This window comes from Erinaceus europaeus, chromosome 5 (assembly GCF_950295315.1).
Source record: "Erinaceus europaeus chromosome 5, mEriEur2.1, whole genome shotgun sequence".
Lineage (NCBI taxonomy): Eukaryota > Metazoa > Chordata > Mammalia > Eulipotyphla > Erinaceidae > Erinaceus > Erinaceus europaeus.
Window position 1 is genome coordinate 115,842,346 of NC_080166.1, and position 15,378 is coordinate 115,857,723.

Sequence of the window (15,378 nt, forward strand, 5' to 3'; positions counted from 1 at the left end):
AAAAAAATCAGAGAGACGTCAGTTTCTCTTTACTATGCGGGAACACGTGGAAAGGTGGCTCTCTACAAACTACAAATGTGAGAAAATAAATTTCTGTTGTTTAATACACCTACTATGTAGCATTTTGTTATGGGAGTCTGAGCGTATCAAGATATTATCTTGGGCTTGGGTGGTGGCACACATGGTAAAAAGCACTTATTACCATGTACAAGGACCTGTGCTCAAGCTTCCAGAACTCACTTACAGGAGAGAAGTTTCATGAGTGGTGAAGTAGTGCTGCAGGTGTCTGTCTCCCTCACACTCAATTTCTGTCTCTATCAAAAAATAAAAGAAAGAAATGGGAGGGGGATGGCCTCTAGAAGTGGTGGATTTATCATGCAGGCATTGCAACCCCAAGATTAAAACCTGGTGACAATTAAAAAGCAAACAAAAAAGGAATGCCTCTGGGCCATAGCGGCACAATGTATTTTGCTAATTATCACTTGCATCTAGTTCAACTGATATTATTATTATCTTTTTATAGCTATTTTTCTATGTGGACATAAAATTACAATAAAAGTTTACTATTATAGTCACTTAGAACTGTCATTTTTATTCATTTTTCCTGTAAGGAACATGAACTGTCTTTTCTCCAAGTCTTTTATGTTTCTCAGTTTGGTAGGTATTTTTCCACATAAGCTCACTCTCCTACTCTTTTAAGCGTGATCTTTAGGTCTATCTACATATCTAGCTATACCTACCTACCCAACCACCTAACTGCCTACCTACAGATTATTATTAAAGTGATTCTTAGAATAAAACAAACGCTTCCAAAGTATATAGTTACTTACATATTTACACACACACACACACTAGTTCTTAGTTTTGCAACTGCTTCTTAGTTTTCAAAGTATTAAAACATTTCTTTGATGTATTTTTGATACCTATGTCTTCCTGAATTATAGTCAATCTAGAATAATTTTAAACAGTGCTTGTCTTGCCCCCCCCCCTTTTTAACAAGAATGCTTCAAGATTTTTATGGCAGGAGTGGAGTAAAAGTATACCCCTATTATCTTATGATCTTGTAAATCACACTAATAAGAATGAGAAGGAAAAAAAAGAATGCTTCAAGTATTTTGCCTTTAAGAATGCTTTTGACTATTCACTGACTACTGGTATAAACAATCAGTACTCTTAAGTCTTTTCAGAAGGCATCCTCATACTGTTAGCTGCTAAGTCATTCATACTTGTTGAGCTAATAAAATAGCTCACCTGAAAGAGCACCTGCTTTGACACGTGACTGACCAGGTTTGAGTACCTGGCACACCACATGGGAGTACTAGGACACTGAGGGAGGCTCTGGAGCTCTTTGTTTTTTCCCTCTCTTTCTATCTGAAAATGTTTCACCAGAGTGGAGAAGCTATAGAGACAACAACAAAGAATGCATATTTGTCCTGAATGGATTTTACATTTTATTCATTTCTTCCCAGCATGACCTGGGATTATCTTGTACTTTTCATTATTTGGTATACTAAAAGAATTTTTAGCATTAATTTATATTATCCTTATATTTTACAGTCCAAGAAAAAGAGAACGATAAATGACTGACTTTAATGTGTTAGTACTAGTTTAAAGTTTATATATAAATTTAATGTTAACTACCATTATTTGGAGATGGAAATATTAAAATTTAAAACTAAATTTGAAGTACCACTTTCAGTTTTAAATGCTGCAATTCTTGATATCTAAATATCTGAAAAGATGTCTTGATTTCCTTTCTGCTCTGAAAGAAGTTGGTAGTAATTGTGATTTTTATAGTATTTCCTTTCAAAAAATATAAAACAATCTATTTTCCTAAAGCACTGCATTTGGTAATATCTTTTTCACTTTTGCACTGCAGGGTTAAGGACTGAGGAGATAAACAACAGGAGTTAGAAGTAGGAAAAGGAAAAAATATGTTACCTATAAAGCTAAATGCTGAAATATATTCTATATGGATAATAATTTCTTCTCAGGAAAATGTCAGTATGAATGTAAAGCTATACCTAAGACACTGGTAGTCTTTCACTGGCCCCTTTAAATTGAACTGTCTCATGACTATCTCTTGAAAGATATTTTAGTTAAAACTAGTTTACCAATAAGATTAGTCAACTATTTCTAAAAAATGGACCAAATGTTATACAAACTATAGCAAAAGGGTGGCAAGGGAAATGGCGTTAACTAGCAGAGCACTGAACTGAGTACTTGAGGTTCCTGGTTCAATCCCCAGTGCCACATGTACCAGACTGGTGCTCTGGTTGGTCTGTCTGTCTGTCTGTCTCTCTCTCTCTCATGTGAAACTCTCAGATGTATTAAAGAGAACAAATCTTTTTTTTAAAAAAGCTAGAAATCATCCACTATAATTATACAAACGCCAAAAGCTCAAAAATTACAAACTGTTCTATGGAAAACAGATTTTGTTCTACATTGCTCCGAAAAATAGAACTAGTCATGAAACTAGTGAGAAATGACCAAAACAAAGTTTCCCAGATGGGGGGGGGGGGCCAGTAATACAAGAGCTGAGCCGTACGTGGGTGAGCGCACTGACGGTTACCTACTTAATTTTCCTACCAAATAAGAAAAATTACAGGCTTTCCACATAAGGCAGCGTCAGGCATATGGTGAGGAAATGAGCATTCAGATGAGGATGAAGAAACTTCTGTACAAAGTGAAAAGTAGTAGGATTAGAAAGCATAAATATCTTTTCCAATTCAAGGGCACTCCTATAAATCCAGATAAAAGGATTTCTTTTTGACTAATCTATCAATTTTTTGTTCTGCTCAGGTGAAAATTTTAAACAGCCAATAAAAATCACAGTTTACAGTATGCATAGAAAGGGTCTAGTAAGAGTTTTACCATGTGATTTTAATGGGAAGAAACACAATTGGGCAAAATAAAACACTGGGGATGGGGATATGCAGCAACGCTGGGTCAGCCGGAATACAAGAGCACGGCCACATTTCAGGAAAAAGAAACTAGTTTTATTAAACAACTTTCCATCTCCTAAAGTAGATTCAAATGTATAAACTGTTACTGTCACGGTGATCATTAATCACAAGTACTAATTATCATAGCAATGAAACAGCATCAACAACTTGGGTTAATTCACTTATTTTGATGAACATTACCCACTAAGTAGCCACATTCTCGAGTTAATAGACCAGGGGATTTAATGATCACTCAAGAAATGTTTAGAGTTAACTTAGAAGATGAAAGTATTCTTAATTATAAAATGCCATCAAGTTAAATCAAAATGCTTAACTATATTCTATGTATATGCAAAATTATGAAATTTGTCTTCAAATGGTATTTATTAATTTTGTTTAATACAAGTTTTGTCATGTATTACTAAGACATGACAATTAAGCAAGGATTTTGTGAAACTGTTAGTACGTCCTACCTTGACAACATATTTATCTAGTAATTAAAGGCTCAAGAAGTCAGCTAAAATGGAGTAGTTTTTATAGGCCCTCACTTTATTTCACTGTCCTAAGGCTATATGTAAGTATTTATAGTCAATTTCTTTTAAAATCACTAAAAGAAAATCAAATGTCAAATCTGAGAGAAATGTTAGCTGGACTCAGTGTAACATCATTTATATATAGTAAAATGATAATCATTAAAAGCATTATAAAATCAAACCAAATAGCTTACCCTTACAAGGTCAGACTCATCTCTCTTGTCATTTTTTTTCCCAGGCAAAGGTGAAGACATGGTATAATCTTCATTTTCGCTGTGATCCATTTCAGAACTATCAAGCCTTTTAAATACAGACATTTGTAATTATTACTATAATCAAATCACCTCAAAAAGTATTTTCTGTTCTCTGTTGTAGCTTAAAGTTTTATAAGGAAAAGTTTAATTCTTATCAAAAAGCATTAGTTTTTCTACCATAGTTTGTATCAAATCAACAAGCAATGAAGCAGATTTAGCATAGAGAGGGGAAAAGCTGATGGCACTTAAGCTTCTTCCAGCACAGTGAGGACCAGGCTCAAATCTCAGGGGAATCTTAATAATCACACTCCACAACAGTATCTAAATTCCTTACATTATCCACAAAGTCCAGGCTTAAGGATCTAGGTTAAAGCCCCCTCCCCCCCCCCCGGCTCCCCACCTGCAGGGGAACCACTTCACAAGCAGTCAAGCAGGTCTGCAGGTGTCTATCTTTTTCTCCCCCTCTCTGTCTTCCCCTTCTCTCTCCATTTCTCTCTGTCTTATCCAACAACAATAATAACTACAACAATAAAACAACACGGGCAACAAAACGGAGTCAATAAATAAATATTTAAAAAAAGATTTTCAAATACACCCATCTCATTCTTTTGGAAAGAGTCCTACTTAACATAGGGGATTTGTTGGGAAAAAAGTTGACAAATTGGATGGTCAAAAGCTGAAAGGGGGGTTGGTCAGTGCTGCACCCGGTTAAGCGCACAGATCAACATTTGCAAGGATCCCTGTTCAAGTCCCTGGTTCCCACTTGTAGGGAGGAAGCTTCATGAGCAGTGAAGCAGGTCTGCAGGTGTCTCTCTCTCCCTCCTCTATCTCCTCCTCCCCCCATCAATTTCTTTCTGACCTATCAAATAAAAATAAAATAAAAGGTGAGGGGGAATGGCTGTCAGGAAGTGTGTGGGCACCGAGCCCTAGCAATAACCCTGGTGGCAATAAAATTAAAAAAAGAAAAAGAAAAAAAAAAGATGTACTTTACAAAATACACTAGGGATTAATACATACAGAACAGTTTCTCATAATAACTAGGCAAAAATCAGCAAATATTGGCAGTTTAGACCTGTATAAGGTTCTGCTAACAAATGTTATTCTAAGCACTCTATTAGAGACAGTGAAGGGATAAATTGTTCCTTTTTCTTTTCTTAAAATAAAAAAAAATAAACTGTAGGACATAATTTGTAAGTAAAACTTAAAAACTATTAAACAAATGCTAACAAGGTCAGAATCATCTCTCTTGTCATTTTTTTTCCCAGGCAAAGGTGAAGACATGGTATAATCTTCATTTTCGCTGTGATCCATTTCAGAACTATCAAGCCTTTTAAATATAGACATTTGTAATTATTACTATAATCAAATCACCTCAAAAAGTATTTTCTGTTCTCTGTTGCAGCTTAAAGTTTTATAACTTTAAGCTTGTTATGTGGAAAACTGAGAAACATTATACATGAACAAACTATTACATTTTACCATTGAGTATAAAATTATCTCTTCCTACACTAGGACTGCCATATATACTATTAAGATGCTATGTAGTCTTCCCTACATTTTACATATATACATATAATTTGAAACAGCTGAACAAATAATAGACAAGCTTTCTCATTAATGAAGTCTCAGAAAATGAAATCAAATGCAATAAAATACAAGAAAATGAATACAGCTTTGTTTTGCTATTTAAATTACTTTTATCAATTGCACAATTCTTTTTTTTCTAAGCCAGATTATTCTCCAAATAGTATCTTTGTGTAATATGTAACAATCTCTAAAACATGTCCATCTGTATGCATTATTTATTTACAACTAAGCAATTAACTACAAATTATTGAGTGGGTTTTACCTACATCAAAATGTGGGTTTTCATGAAAAGATCTGGTACTGAATAGATTTTTTTGAATAGTTTTTTAAAAAAAACTCGAAAGTACTATAACATCATTCTATTCTTTGCCTTTCTCATTCAATAATGTAGGGAAAAGCTCTTCTACACTTATTTCATCATTCTTGATGACTATTCCATTTTATGGATGTCCTATAAAATTTAACATTGAGGGTGGAACTAGATATGTCTACCAGTACAGACTATCCCAAAAGCTAAACCGTGAAAGACTAAAATCGAAGCACCTAAAATTAATGAAAAAATATAAAACTTGCAAATGACTACTGATGTTTAGTGGAAATGTTCAGGTCTGTGTTGACTTCTGTATTGGGAGGCTAAATGTACTGCATTATGTTATTTTAGGTCTCATAGTCTGCTGAAGTCCTTAGATGAGGATATGGTATGTTCCATGTGCTTACCTCCCTTTCATTCTTCCAGGAGAGCTCGGATTTGAGCTGCTGCTTGCATTGCTTACAGTTTCCATTCGTGACGATTTTGTTTGAGACTGTTTGCCTGCTGATGAAAGTGGCTTATTTACAGCTCCAAGAACATTGGTTGTTTTGGGCTGAAATGAAAAATGCATTAGCTTTACTGATTAAAGTAAAAAGAAGTATATATGTAAAGATCCACACATAACATCTGCATAGTATTCACAAACAAATCATGAAAATCAGCCCATCCTTAAGCAATATAAGGAATATAAACGGAGCATGACTTAAACAAATTTAAGTTTCTTAATTAATGGATGAAAAGGCTTACATAGAAAATGAAAACAAAGGAAACAGATAACAATGAAAATAGATTATTAGGCTCTTGCTACAGATGGACATAAGAAAATGTCTTTTCAGATTTTACGTTAAATTATAATACAATATTTACGGTTTCTACAGCTTTATTACAAGCTAAAAATAAGTGATTCTATCTATATAGCAAACAAAACTATTTTTTTACTAGTAAATGGGGAAAAACTACTAATTACATTTTCCACCCTGAAATACACCAATCTTTAAAAAAAAAAAAAATATATATATATATAGCACAATTATGCCAATAATCACACTAAAATAAGCAACCACAGAAGGATTAGAGCAATTCTCAAAACGTACTTTTCCAGGGGTGAAAAACGATTTCATTTCTGGAGGCAGGTAATTTTTGGTATTACTGAAGTTCTACAAACAAGGGAAGAAGATTGCAGTCAGTGACTATGGAAACACTCTCTATGAGGTAGCGCAAGAGCCAGCAAAGCACAGAACAGCGTTTGTTTTAAAGAATAAGTTTTATTTATCTAACTTACGCACTTGTTTGAAAAACAAAATTTCAGGCTCTAAATTTAAAATATTCTAATAAACACAAACTGTACTAGTAACAAAGCAGAACTGAGCTGCAAGACTTAAGGTAAAGACTTACGAGCCTATCATAAGGTACACACTTCTCAAATAATACTCTCCAAGGAGAGAACACACATACTCCTACTACCTTCATTTATCCCAAGGTCCTTAGCTACTAGGTTAACCTAGAATATTTCAAGTCTCCACACATGAATAAGATCCTAATTTTGCTTTAAAGAAAGGGGAGGCGGAAAGGTAATAATAATTTTCCTATTTCTAGTTAATGAACCCCTAAGAGACATTCTCAAAAACACTTTTTACATGGGATTCAATACTTGAACTTCCTGAGAGTGGTCTGGAAACACTTTTGTAGTGTTCTCATGGTCTTGGGACTGTTTCCATGTCTGTTTTCTGCTTCTTTCCTCATACCAATTATATATTTCAATCAAGGGCCTAAGACTTTGGACTATTCTACCTGCATTCTCTTTAGGATGTTGGCTCAGTGACCATCATCTTACAGGTCCACATGAATGATTTTTATCTGTGGTTTTTAGATTGATGAAATCCAACACAGTCTATATTGTCCCAGTTATTCTCTGTATCTTATCTGTGTCCTCTAGTTTGGCCAATACTCTGTTCTTATAACTATTAATTACAGCCAGTTCTTAATAATGATTCTTCCCATTCTTCTTGCCACTTAGTACTGAGAATAAAGTTTTATTTCAACTTACACACATTCTAAAAAAAACTACCTTGTCGGGTTGTGTGAAAAAACGAGCTGGCAGTACTGGGTCTTTAGGAGATTCCAAACTATATGTGGTACTCTTTGACATGATGATATTCATGGCAACATCACACACAGTGTATAGTTTCTGCAATAGTATTAAAAGAAAATGTGGTAGGTAAATTGGCATCCTATACTCTGTGAAATAGAAATAATTCTACAGCATACAACAGTATTTTTTTTCCAGTACAATTAGTGCAAGTTAAAATGCTTATCCTGGTTAGTTTCTCTATTAGTAATGAATCTGTATTAATTTAATAAATTAATAATAAGTACTAATTACTGACTAGAAAATTTTACTACTAGAAGAGTTTGGTGTTGTTTACAAATACTATAAAAGTTTCATGCTCTATATACAAATGTGTAAATCAATATAAAATCATGGTTATTAAAAAATACATACTTCATTCATTTTTGCATCATCTGGTCCTTGGGCATCTTTTGTTTGCTTAATATTTTCTACCATCTTTCTGATAAATGCATGACTGTTATTTTCATTTTTAGCCATTAATATTTCCAGTACAAACCAAAGGCACCTAACAAAAAAGAAGACACAAAAAATGAAGAACACTGGTTGTTAAATCTAATCATTTAAAATTTAAGTATTTTGAACTCCAGGAGGATTAATATTAAAAAGAAACAGTTAAAAATAGAGGAAAAAGTCACAAATAACACAGCTGCAATGTATGTCTGCATTCACAAGACCCCTTCTCAAAGTTTTTTTTTTTTTTCAGGAAGGCTGGTTAAGAAAGACTTTTATAAATGGTAGAAAATATGAAGTGAACTTAATTCCTACTTCAACAGGGATAGAAGACTATTTAAAGAAGTGAACCATGAGTATTATGTTAAGCCTTAAACAGCCTTGACTGTACTCCTGACTGTAACTCTCAAAAAACTTACTTTACAGTTAAGAAACTTCATCAACAACTTAGAGGGGGGAATGGCATGTTTGGCAACTACTCATACTGTCTTTGCTATATTAAAAAAAGAAAAATGGGAAAAAATTGTATGTAGTTAACTTTAAACTTAGTTGCATAAATTTGATTTAAAAAAAAACAAAAAGGCTTTGTCTCTGTAGTATATAGACTAAAAGGGTCAAACTTAAAGCACAGAGGAGAAATGGAAGGAGATAAGAACAATGTGAGGTGCGGTGTCATTCTAGGCATAAATGTAACCCTTAGAATCTCAGGTACAGGGTAAGTTCTACTGGAGTGGGCTTATGACAGAATGACAAAGACTGCTGTAGTGGAACAATTTAGAAATATAGCCAAAGTGTCTAGTAAATTCAGAATATTTACTACTTCAAACATCCATGTTCTCTGAGAAAAAAATGGATTGAAGGTTTCATTATGATCATTCTAACAGAAATTACTTTGGGGGAATTGCCTATTTAACAAAACAAAAAAATAAATAAAAAGAAAAAAAATAGAACAGTGTTTGTTTCCCATGTCATGTCAAGATATCAGTAGTCTGATTTTATTTGGAGACATCTCATATATTTATAAATAGTTCTATGAATAAAGAAACTGAAAGGTTATTAATTTCCTCTAATAGAAAGCTAAAAGCATAATGATTTATTCCAACTCACAAAAGCCATTTTAAGAGCTTTGATGGTCTTACAAAGATCTGGGTAAACCATTCTTCCTTACTTGGCTAAATACACTATATTCCACAACCAGGCAGAGAGTTGCCATCTCCACCCCCACCCCCAGGCCCTCAGAATAATGTCTGAAACAATTATAATTAACATAAACTCCAATTAGAGACACCAGTACAGTTAGTAAGGGAGAATAACTACTTGGTAATTAACCTGGCTTATTACTGAATCAGATCTCTCTCTCTTCTTTATGCAGGAAGATAGTTACTGCAAAGAAAACATGCTTAATATGGTAAGTAAAGGGCAGTATTGACTTATCAAATATGGTCAGTCAGTAAAGTTTCAATTAAGGTAGGAAAAGAGAAGAGCTGGAATGGGAACCTTTAATGGATTGCTTTAGTAGAAAAGAAATGTCATACTAGTAGAGAAATACAGTAACTATAATTATGCTAAACTGAATTTTTGACATATGGTTTAAGAAATGAAATATGAATAGCATAAAAAAAGGAAACTAAGAACAGAAGAAAAAGAGTCTTAAACTCCTAAGAAATGAAATAAGTTTAACAAACTAACTATAATTGAGATTCCATTATCAGCAGTAAAGGAGAAAACTTTCAGAAAATATGAAAATGGGATGGAAAAGTTCTTACTCTTTAACATCTTTAAGTTGTTCAATATCCTGTACTTTGACATAATCTGGGTCATGTGCCAAAAGGTGAATTGTGTATGGAACAACATACTCTGGTAGAAGAGACAGTAATTTTTCTGAAAAAGAAAAAAAAAACAAAAAACATCCAGGTTAGCAAACCAAATTTACTCACTCACACACATTCTCTCTGCTATTTCCTGAATTCCCATAGTTTAACACAATGTGGCTAGAAGGAAAAGATACTGAAATATCCAGTATTGAAGTATGTCATATATTAAACAGTATATCCATCCACCTATCATGTCCACTTTTGAAATAACTCCTAAATGCACTTTGTACTCAGGATACAAAGACAAGCATTAGTTTTCAAATGCATATGAGGAAAAGCAACCCCAATAATTTTTCAAGACTAAGAAATCTAGGATCTGTTTTTCCTGTTGTTGTGAGCAACCCTATACTCTGTGCATACCTGTAAACTGCTGAGTAAAATGAAAAACTAGTAAATCTTTTAATTTGTACAGTAGAAAAGAGAGAGACAAGGAGTAAAAGGTTGATTGTCTTTGAATAGAATAGAAAGGAAAGAACATTAGGTGTTTCTAGGACATTCTACTTTAAATAACAAAAAAAATTCATCTTGTTTAAAGTTAAAGTATTTCTATATTTTGATTGAGGTTAGTATATTCTACTAGGTTGGAACGGTGATCCTAACAAATGTTTACAAAGGTTATTCAAAACACCAAGGAATCATACTTGGAACAACTGAAGTTATTTCCTCTTATATTTTCTACTTTCAAAACAGAATTTGGTTATAGTTTTATTGTGAATGTTGTTTTACAAGAGTGCTGTTGTCTAGTATGCCTCTATACCAAATTGTCATCACCCTGCAACACAAAGCACTGAATGCCTTTTTCTACCATCCTCTTCCCCTTTTGAATATTTGGGTCCGTTAAAATTTCACCATTTTCCACTCTTGCTTTGGTTTCTTTATTTATATTTTTGGTGTCTTTATTTATATTTTTAAGATGTTTTTAATTTTTGGTCATCACAAGTCCTTCACTAGAGTGGGCTGACTTTCTCTCCTCAGATACGGAGACAAAAATAGAGTCAGAAAACTGCAGAGAAAAGACATCAGATGACTGAAGCTCCTCTTCTTCTGGTGGGAGTTTGGCTCCCAGCTGTACTGCACTTTCAGAACAGGCACACTATCCAGGTGGGCTATTTTGCCACTCCGCTTCCCCCTTGCTTTGTTTCTTAGATCTCATCTATGACTGGTACTATCGGGTACTTCTTCTTCTGGCTTATTTGACTTAGCATCACTCCCTCCAGTTCGACCCACATTGCAACAAGAGAGATGACCACCTATTTTCTTACAATCAAGTAATATTCCACTACAGATATATATATATATATATATATATATATATATATATATATATATATATAGAGAGAGAGAGAGAGAGAGAGAGAGAGAGAGATAATATCAATTCCTTAACCACTCCTGTCATTGGATACTTGAACTATTTCTAAATCTTGTCCAATACATGTAGCACTGTGATACACATTGATAAACATAGATCTATGTATATAAATAAGTGATTTTGTGTGTCTTGGACAGATACCTAGCAGAGAAATTGCCAACTTGAATGGCAGATCTATTTTTAATATTTCAAACTCCAGACTTATCCACAAGGCCTAGACCAATTTGTATTTCCCACCAATGGTGTAACAGTCTTTTTCTCACCACCTCCTCATCAGCACTTGTATCCTTCATGATCAAGTCTTTTTTTTTTTTTTTTTTGCCACCAGGGTTGTCACTGTGGTTCATTGTGGCCTGCACAATAAACCTGTCACTCAGTGGCCATTTCTCTTTTTGATAAACAAGGAAACTGAGATGGGAGGGAGGGCTGTCAAAATGCTTCACCACTTCTGAAGCTATCTCCCTACATGTAGGAACCAGAGAATTGAACCTGGCTTCATGTGTTTAATAATATGTGCACCCTGCCTGCTGTACCACCGCCTGGCCCCTTTGTTCTTTGATATTCTCACAGGTGCATGGTCTTATTTCATTTCCATGGGGTTGTTCTGTTGTTGCAGTGTCCTGTGAGTTCTTTATATATTTTGGTTATCACTCCTCTGCCTAATATATAGCATGCAAGTATCTTCTCCCATTTAGAAACATGATCTTTTTGTTTTGTAAGGTTCTCTTTACAATGCAAAAGCTTTTACAGTTTGATGTGATTCCACCCACATGCTATTAATTCTTTTCCTTGCAAGTGGAGTCCAGTCTCCAAACTAAGGTCGACATCATGGAGTAGTTCTGCCAGTGTTTTTTCCTATGTGTTTTACGGTTTCCAGTGTAGCATCCAAGTTTTTAATCCATGTTGAATGGATTCTTGTGCATTGTGAGATGCAGTAATGCTGGATACAACTAACCAGTTCCCCCAACACCATTTACTGAAAAATTCTCATTTTTCTGTTTTTCTCAGAACTGCTTTGAAGATTCTTGGTCTCTGAAGGTTCCAGAAATACATCTATAGCTCTGATTCTATTTCCTTAGTGAAATTCATTTTGACAGGATTTTGATAGTGACTTAATTGTCTATGCACTGCTTCAGGTAGGATAGTCTTTCTAATGATGTTAATTCTTCCAATGCAGGAGTGTGGACTATCTTTTTTTTTTTTTTTTTTTTTTGTCTCCAGGGTGACTCAGTGCCGGTACTGCAAATCCACTGCTCCCCCCATTTTCATTGCCTTTGTTGTTGTTATTATTGTTATTGTTCTTATTAATGCCGTTGTTGTTGGATAGGACAGAGAGAAATGGAAAGAGGAAGGGAAGACAGAGAGGGGGAGAGAAAGATAAGACACCTGCAGACCTGCTTCACCGCCTGTGAAGCGACTCCCCTGCAGGTGGGGAGCTGGGGGCTTGAACCAGGATCCTTATGTCAGTCCTTGCACCTATCTTTTCATTTTTATATGTCTGTGAAAACCTCATTCAGTAGTGACTTATAGTCTTCAATGTACAAGTTTTTCACCTGCTCTCTTAAATTTGTACCTAGATACCTACCTGGGGGGTGTGGGGGAAGGCTTGCTACTCTAAATGGGATTTCTTCTAGTTCACTGCTTGCAGAGGAGAATGCTGCCATTTTTTGGAATATTAACTTTTATGGTCTGCCACCTAAATATATTGACTTATTTCTAAAAAGTTTTACTGGGTTCTTTATGGTTTTCCATTTGTACTATCATATTATCTACAAAATAGTGAGTTTTATTTCTTGTTTCCCAATTTGGATCGCTTTTATTTCTTCTCTTTCTTGCCAAATTACGATGGCTAAGACATCCTGGGACTAAACTGAATAATAGTGGTGAGAGTCAACACGCTTGTCTGATCTCTGACTTTAGAGGGAAAAGCTACCAGTTGCTCACTGCTGAGTATATTGCTGGTTGTAGGTTTGTAGTGTGCATCTAAGTTAAAGAACATACTGTTTATGTCCATTTTATGAGTTCTTATCATAAATGGATAATGAATAGGACTAAAAGATTATTCTGCATCAACCGCAACTTGATATGATGAATAATACCAATAAGATGTACGTATGAAAAGCAATCCTTGCATCGTAGAAATAAATCCTATTTAGCCATGATGCACAATCTACTTAATGTATGTTGGATCTAGTTTGTAACCTGTTACTTACACTTTTCAAGTTCTTCCAAGAAACTGGAGTCCAGGGATTATACCTTAACAGTTTTTATTAGCAAAGAAAAGTTTTTGTATTTTAGAATAATCAACAAATAGGAATAGAAAAGAATAGAATAGATAAATAGAATAGAGACAACCAAAAATTGAGAGGAAGGGGTGAAAGACAGAGAGACAGACAGCCCTGCTTCACCACTCGCAAAGCTTCCCCCCCTGCAGGTGGGGACCATGGGTTTGAACCTGGATCCTTGCACATTGTAGCATGTGTGCTCAACCAGGTGTGCCACCAACCAGCCCCATAGTTCTTGACATATACGAACTTCAGTAGATGCCTAATTATGGTCAAGCTGTATGCACTGAATAACTGTAATAAAATGTTTCGGGCCAAATTTATTTGTAATACATGAACAAAAGAGCATAATAGTAGAGAAAAACATTATCACTTCCCTTTGAGTTTTTACCTAACTGAAAAAATGAAAGCATATGGGTTATAAAAAAAATTGAATGCACATTAATAAAACTGAAAAATTCTTTATTTTAATGCCCATAGAACAATAAGTGAAAGATTTTCATTAAAAATGGATCCTTTGCATAGCATAATAGTAAGGACCTCTCATATATACTTGGAACCAACAAACTGACAAGAGATACTTAAGGGAAAAAAGAAAGAAAGAAAGAAGAAAACAAAACAAATAGAAAACCCAAAACTATAGGTCACAGTGACGGACACTGATTTAAGATCAACCAAATAAAATTTTAAGTGAATGTTTAAAATGACATGTAATAATGTGTCATGAAGAGATCAATCAAGGCAGGGACAGATGGAAAAAGTAGCAAGTGATCAAACTTCAGTTAAATTCAACTTAAAATGTACCAAATAGGGAGTCGGGCGGTAGTGTAGCGGGTTAAGCACACGTGGCGTAAAGTGCAAGGACCAGCCTAAGGATCCCGGTTCGAGCCTCCAGATCCCCACCTGTAGGGGAGTCGCTTCACAGGCGGTGAAGCAGGTCTGCAGGTGTCTATCTTTCTCTCCCCCTGTCTTCCCTGCCTCTCACCATTTCTCTCTGTCTTATCCACCAACGACAACATTAACAACAATATAAACAAGGGCAACAAAAAGGAAATAAATAAATATATTTTTTTTAAATGTACCAAATATTTATATTGAGGGCTTACCATTTTTATTTGGAAATAAGATTGAATTAAGAGCTCTTATTAAAGCATAAAGACAGGATCCATCGTTCAGTGAGAAAGGTCTTCTGAATCCATAGCACAAGAATAGCTAACAACCACTGAGTACTTCTTTGCATCAAGCATTATGCCAAGTGCTTTAACTCAGTAATAGACAGAAAACTCATTAAAGGGATGACAATATTTATATCAATTTTACAAGAAACTAAAATTCAGTGACTTGACCAAACACAACCAACAATGGGAGGAGAGGCATGTGAATCTAGGGCTCTCATTTTTCCCAAGGTGAGGAAGGAAAAGAAGACCGAATTTCACAGTGATGTGATAATACCAAAATAATTATACTAATGACTTCAATATGTACAAATCATGTTCCTTGGTTTTATTTGTCGGGGGGGGGGGTAATTTTTAAATAAGGTGCACAACAGAGGAAAAAATGGCTGCACAAATCTCAAATTATCTAGAGTAAAAGAGCACAGAATTTTTAATTAGGAGTCAGTAGAAAGAAAGCCTAAAATT

General features: G+C 34.6%; 1 protein-coding gene across 1 annotated transcript in view; it reads right to left on the reverse strand.

Moving 5' to 3' along the window:
- PDS5B (PDS5 cohesin associated factor B) overlaps positions 1-15,378 on the reverse strand; it is a 168,220-nt gene that overhangs the window by 9,618 nt on the left and 143,224 nt on the right. The window contains exons 23-28 of the mRNA XM_060191870.1: positions 9,977-10,091; positions 8,133-8,265; positions 7,698-7,817; positions 6,724-6,786; positions 6,037-6,182; positions 3,673-3,778 (exon numbers count right to left, since the gene is read on the reverse strand). Of these exons, the coding sequence (XP_060047853.1) occupies positions 3,673-3,778; positions 6,037-6,182; positions 6,724-6,786; positions 7,698-7,817; positions 8,133-8,265; positions 9,977-10,091 (683 nt within the window). The remainder of the gene's footprint in view (positions 1-3,672; positions 3,779-6,036; positions 6,183-6,723; positions 6,787-7,697; positions 7,818-8,132; positions 8,266-9,976; positions 10,092-15,378) is intronic.